The sequence below is a fragment of the Pituophis catenifer genome, unplaced genomic scaffold (assembly GCF_029215685.1).
Source record: "Pituophis catenifer annectens isolate HBS135680 unplaced genomic scaffold, rPitCat1.0.hap2 SCAF_6, whole genome shotgun sequence".
NCBI classification, from domain to species: domain Eukaryota; kingdom Metazoa; phylum Chordata; class Lepidosauria; order Squamata; family Colubridae; genus Pituophis; species Pituophis catenifer.
In genome coordinates this window covers 45,415,729-45,422,317 of record NW_027256886.1, presented here as the reverse complement: position 1 = coordinate 45,422,317, position 6,589 = coordinate 45,415,729, and the positions used below count along the sequence as shown (strand labels likewise).

General features: G+C 37.7%; 1 protein-coding gene across 1 annotated transcript; it reads left to right on the top strand.

Moving 5' to 3' along the window:
* Positions 1-2,828: 2,828 nt before the first annotated feature.
* On the top strand, positions 2,829-5,217 carry CALHM2 (calcium homeostasis modulator family member 2). Its single transcript, XM_070945901.1, has 2 exons — positions 2,829-3,371; positions 4,801-5,217. The coding sequence occupies exons 1-2, from the start codon at positions 2,829-2,831 to the stop codon at positions 5,215-5,217; spliced, it is 960 nt and encodes a 319-aa protein (XP_070802002.1).
* Positions 5,218-6,589: the final 1,372 nt, after the last annotated feature.

The following is a 6,589-nucleotide window of genomic DNA, read 5'->3' as shown; positions in this document are numbered from 1 at the left end:
CACTAGTGACAGAGAATGTAGTGGGTCCTTTGACCAATCTAAATTCATCATACGGTACTTACCTCTAGCTGCCCTACCAGTTTGGAGGGCTTGCTGACACACACACACACACACACACCTTAATAGTGGTGTTCCCCAAGGCAGTGTTTTAGGTCCAACACTCTTCATACTTTAAATAAATGACCTTTGAGATCATATTAAAAGTAACTGTGTTCTCTTCGCTGAGGATGTTAAACTATTCAACACCACCGACAATGCAATTACCCTTCAAAAAGACCTTGACTATGTGTCAGATTGGTCTAACAAGTGACAACTTCAAGTCTCAACAACAAATGCTCTATCTTGCACATTGGCAAAAAAAAATCAAAACATAAAATACAAATTAGATGGACCTTGTAGATGACCCTCACTCTGTCAAGGACCTTGGAGTATTCATTTTTAAAGATCTAAGTGCCAAAGCCACTGTAACAACATTGCCAAAAAGGCATTAAGAGTTGTTAACCTAATCTTGCGTAGCTTCTTCTTTGGTAATATTGTACTACTAACTAGAGAATACAAAACATTTGCTAGACCAATTCTTGAATACAGCTCATCCGTCTGGAACCCGCACTGCATATCGGACATAAATACAATTGAGAGTCCAGAGATATTTTACGAAAAGGGTCCTCCATTCCTCTACCCGCAATAAAATACCTTATGCCACCAGACTTCAAATTTTGGGCTTAGACAACTTAGAACTATGCCAACTTCGGTCTCACCTAAGTGTAGTACATAAAATTATCTGCCACAATGTCCTACCTGTCAATGACTACTTCAGCTTCAACCACAACAATACACGAGCAAATAATAGATACAAACTCAAGGTAAACCACTCCAAACTCAATTGCAGAAAATATGACTTCAGCAACAGTGGTCAATGCCTGGAATGCACTACCTGACTTTGTGGTTTCTTCCCTCAAACCCCCAAAACTTTAACCTTAAACTGTCTACTGTTGACATCACCCCATTCCTAAGAGGTCTGTAAGGGGCATGCATAAGAACACCAGTGTGCCTACTGTCCCTGTCCTAACATTCCTTTTTATTTTTTACTCTTACTCTTCATGTATTCAAATTATGTTTATACTTTTACCTGTTAGCTTATATATGCTTGACCAATAAATAAATAATAATAATAATAATAATTGAAGATGGCCTAGTTTTGTGTCCTTACTGTGGCTTTTGTCGATAGCTACCCTGCTTCTTACACGTTCCCTCTGCCGAGCAAAAGAAACATCCATTTAGTTATTTCTTTTTCCTTGGGTCCATCTTTGAGGGCTTGTGATTTCTGTTGATAAAATCTTTTTGGCATGAACTCCCCTCCATTGACTCTTCCTTGTACTTGGCACCTTCCTATCTGGTACTTCCCGACTAAAAAAAGAAAACACCACTACGGGGATGTTACCATTCTTCTTGTCACTTGGGAGTAGAGGGAAAAATAGTGAAAAATCTTATCAATTTCATTTGGTTAAAAAATTAATATAATAACTCTACTCTTCCCCCCAAAAGTTTCATCAGTGGGAAGGAAGGAAGGAAGGAAGGAAGGAAGGAAGGAAGGAAGGAAGGAAGGAAGGAAGGAAGGAAGGAAGGAACAGCATATTTTCCCTGAGCTAAGATATAATCAAACTGCCCATTCTAAGCAGTTACTTTTCACCAGTTTGCAATTTTAAGATCTGAAATACAAGGAATAAATTTTGTGTTATACATAGAAGTCACAACTATGATTCCTTCCCTTGATTTTTTTTTTCTTCCATAAAAATACCTCATTACTCATGCTGTCAATAAAGAACATTTAGTGATACCTTATACACATTACAAAGAAGAGGGACAGTGACTGTAGACATTAGCCACTGAGCCATGTCACCAAAGGTGATAAATTCAAGATGTCCTTGTTACTCCCCTTGATTCAAGTTAGTCAGGCAGTAACTATTTACTTCCTGTAATTCATCAAATGTTATAAACTCAGCCCAGATTATTCACACTAATACAGCAAATTCAGTTAACAATTTAATGCTGATATCAGAGTTGTAAGGTCATGAAAAAATGAGTGTCTCAGCATCACGTAGCAGAACAGGTCAGAATTCAAGTTTAAAAGCACTGCTTCTTCAACCCACAAAAACGGTATTTCTTCATTGAAAACTTCAGATAATTCCAGGATCATTATATAAATAGCAGCAAATTCATGAAAAAGGTAAGGCACACTTGACTTTTGTTTTATAAGATGGAAAATGAAGGTAGACAAGCAGCCAGCTGAGAGATAGCAGGAAGGAATGGAAGAACAGATGAAAGTTGCTATTGTTGTTGTTGTTGTTGTTGTTGTTGTTGTTGTTATACATTCTCAGTATATGAATGGGGAATAAATACTTTTAGTGGGGCTATATGTAATAAAATGTATAACCATTTAAAATAGAATGTATATTGTACACTGAAGTTGTACACTAAATTCTTATATAATTAATATTTACAAATTTATTTTGTAAAATTTTACCTATTTTTAGTATAATTAATATGTGAGAAAAGCTCTGCTGAAAGATATTACCTGCAGGAATTGTAAACTAGATACTTTATTTTATAATACAAGGTTCACAGGCTGTTTAGTTTACTTATTAAAATATATATAGTTGAAATATATGTGGATGCGTAGTGATCTTTGACAAGCATACATTTTTAAATCTACAATTGCTAATGATGGTTCTGTTTTTACAGTAAATGAAGAAGTGAGAAGACCAAGAATGTCTATAGACATCTCTTCTGCATCAAAATACTAAAAGCTCCAATTGAACCCTATTAAAATGGCTGCTCTTATTGCCGAAAATTTCCGCTTTCTTTCACTCTTCTTTAAAAGCAAAGATGTGATGATTTTCAATGGCTTGGTGGCTCTGGGTACTGTTGGAAGCCAGGAACTGTTCTCGGTGGTTGCATTCCACTGTCCATGTTCCCCAACTCGGAATTACATCTACGGTCTAGCTGCCATAGGAGTGCCTGCTCTGGCCTTGTTTGTGATCGGTGTAATCTGGAACAACCACACTTGGAACTTAGTGGCCGAGTGTCACAAGCGAGGAACCAAGAACTTTTCTGCAGCAGCAAATTTCTTGATCTTTGGATCTGTCATGGGAAGAGCTGCAGTGGCTCCTATCACATGGTCAGTGATCTCACTGCTTCGTGGAGAAGCTTATGTCTGTGCCTTAAGTGAATTCATAGATCCCACTTCCCTGGATCATTTTCCACCTGGCTATGGACCAGATATCCTGGCCAGGTTTCCTTGTGAAGATCAGCCAGCCAACATGACACATTTTAAGGATGAAGTTACAAGACGATTAAGATACGAGTCACAGGTAATTTATTTATTCATATAAAATAGCATGTTTCCCCGAAAATAAGACTGGGTCTTATTTCTTTTTGGCCCCAAAATAAGCAGCCTAACTTATTTTCAGGTCATGTCTTACCTGCTTACCTTAGGACTACTGCAGCCACGCCTCCCACGCACCAACACCTGTCACACTGCTGCCCAACTTTTTCTGCAACTGCTCGAGGCCAGATGCTGCGTGGCTCGTCATGCCATTGCCGCTGCTCATGGTAGGATGCCATGGGGCCCGTTGCGCCAGTGCTGCCACTTGCAGGAGGCTGTGTGGTGTGTTGTGTCATTGCACACGCGAGTGGCAGCATCGGCACCAGCGCAATGAGCCTGGTGGCATTCTTATTTTTGGGGTAGGCTTGTATTAGGTGAAAATCGGGCTAGGGCTTGTTTTCAGGGTAGGTCATATTTTCAGGGAAACATCGTATTAATTTATTTACATATATATATAATGTACTATATTATAATATACAGTGGTACTCGGTCCTCATTAGTAATTCATTCTGGAAGACACATTGAATACTAAAACAGAGTACTGAGAAAACTACGTGACTTACCACATAACCTGCTATTTTGGCCAGAAGAAATAGCAAGTCATGATCAGCAAGTTCTTCCTTGCATGTCGACTACTGGATGAAAGACAAATGGTGGGACATGATTTCTGCTTCAAAATGCGTCGAATACAAAATTTGACAAGTTTTGAAGCAGTTGAGAACCGATGTATGACTGTACTATAATCATAAAACAAAATCCAAACATGAACTCCAATACTTACTAATTCAGATTAAGAACATGGCATGCTACAAACAAGCCATCAAAATGAAAAAAGTAATTAAAACTGAATGTTGGCCTAGTCCACAGTAAAAACCAAAGAATAACAATAAAAATCTTCCATAGCATATCCCTTGTAAAAAAGCCTGCTTAAACAGGATAGTTTGGTAGATCCTATTCTTCATTGCAAGACAAATATGGTTATCTATCGGAACATTTTTATTTTACCAAATGTTTTTAATGCAGTTTGTGAAATATCTCCTAAATCTTAATAGCCTCCAGAGCAAGTATGAGTGCTCAGGAAACTGTGGAATCTGTTGGTTGCATGGAAGTCCACACAAAAAAACCTGATTAGTTTCAGATATTTAATCCATAAAAATCCTCAACTACCAGTTAAACACAAACATTGCAATTATTAACCAGTTTCAAGGTGGAAAAAATGAAATTCCACTATAATTATAGCTTTCACCATTATCCATTTACAAATGTAACTGAACTTGAATAGAGTTTTCAATTATACTTTGGAGTCCAATTTTTACTTCAAAGAAATAAAATAAAGGTAGGCTTTTTAAAAATCAAACTTGTTAAAAATCAAACCAAGCCAAGCCGTGTTCTATCTCTATTTTCTTTCTCTTCAGCTCTTTGGATGGATGCTCATTGGTGGGGTTGCAGTTCTTGTGTTCATCACCAAGTGCCTAAAGCATTGCTGCTCACCACTCAGCTACCGCCAAGAGGCCTACTGGAACCAATACCGCTCTAGTGAAGCTAGGCTGTTCGAACGGACTGCTGAGGTACATTCTAAGATTGTGGCTGCCAATAACGTCAAAAACTTCTTTGGCTTTGTACATTTAGATAAAGAGGACCAGGAACTGATCCAAGCATATAATGTGCAAAATGTTCAGCCCCGGTCACAATGGGATGCCATCACTGGAGTTTACATCTATCGAGAGAATAATGGCTACCCTCTCTATAGCCGCCTCCATAAGTGGGCCAAAAATGTAATGGGAAACTGCTCTAATCCTGATAGCCAGGAAACAGCCTTCCTAGCTACCTAATATAGGTAATCCTCAACTTAAACTATTCGTTTAGTGACCTTTTAAATTTACAACAGCATTGAAAAAAGTGATTTATGACCATTTTTCATACTTATGACTGTCGCAGCTTCCCCATGGTCACATGATCAAAATTCAGATGCTTGGCAACTGGCATGTATTTATGATGGTTGCAGTGTCCTAGCGTCATGTGATCATCACTTTTTGAGACATTCTGACAAGCAGAATCAACAAGGAAGCCACATTAATTTAATAACCGTGTTGCTCACTTAACAACTGTGGAAGAAAGGTTGTAAAATGGGGCAAAATTCACTTAACAACTGTCTCGCATAGCAACAGAAATGTTGGGCTCAATTGTGGTCGTAAGTTGAGGACTACCTGCATCTACTCAACAGCTGTCCTACAAGCTTAAGAAAAATCATTTTGAGCACTTAAGACAGCTGCGCTGGAAAGCATCCAAGACTTGATTTTATACTTTGACTAAAGTCTTAGAAAGTGTATATCTGATATATTTCAAATGAATTACGTCACATGATTACAAATCTATTGATGCTGCCTCATCAGAAATAAGGCCTATGAAGCTCAGTAGGATATATTCTTATATAAAATTACAGCTTAACAGTCTGATACCAAATAATATTGGGGGGAGATCATTTATCTGTCCAATTGAACAGGAAGTTATTCATCAATATATAATTTCAGAAAATATACTAATAGACAAACATGTACATTTGGTCCTTGATTTATGACTGATTGCTTAGCAATTATTCAGTTACAACAGACCATCCTCAGGGTTACTTATTATTTGGGTTTGAAGTTTTGATGGCTGGGCCCTCCCTGTGCTCACCAATCTCATTTTGGATGTTCGGCAACCAGCCCACATTTACAACTGTTTGTAGTGTCCGGAGCTCGTGCGACTGTGTTCTACTGAAAAAAATTTTTTTGCCAGAAACTGGTATTTATTTCTGGTTTCCAGCAAAATAAATGCTCATGGGCTAAAATGGGTTTGCTTAATGACTGACATGTTTGCTTAAGGGCTGCATTTGCTTAACAACTGCCACAAAAAGTTTGTAAAATTGGGCACAATCACTTTACCACCATAGTTCTGGGCTCGATTATAGTCGTAAATTAAGGACTAATAGTATCTTTCAAATCAGTTTGAAATACTGCCTACAAATAAACATTATGTCCTTTTCAGGTGAAAGAGGAAAAATTCTCCTAATTGTTTTGTGTCTCATTTGTAAGTCCGGTTGCTAAAGACAAAAGCCACACTAAATTGGCAAAATATTTTATTTGTAAAATCTGCTCTAATTTCTCTTGGTCTTTAAGATCTTTCTTTTTTGTATACATTTGATCGATTTGTTAATGAAAGTAA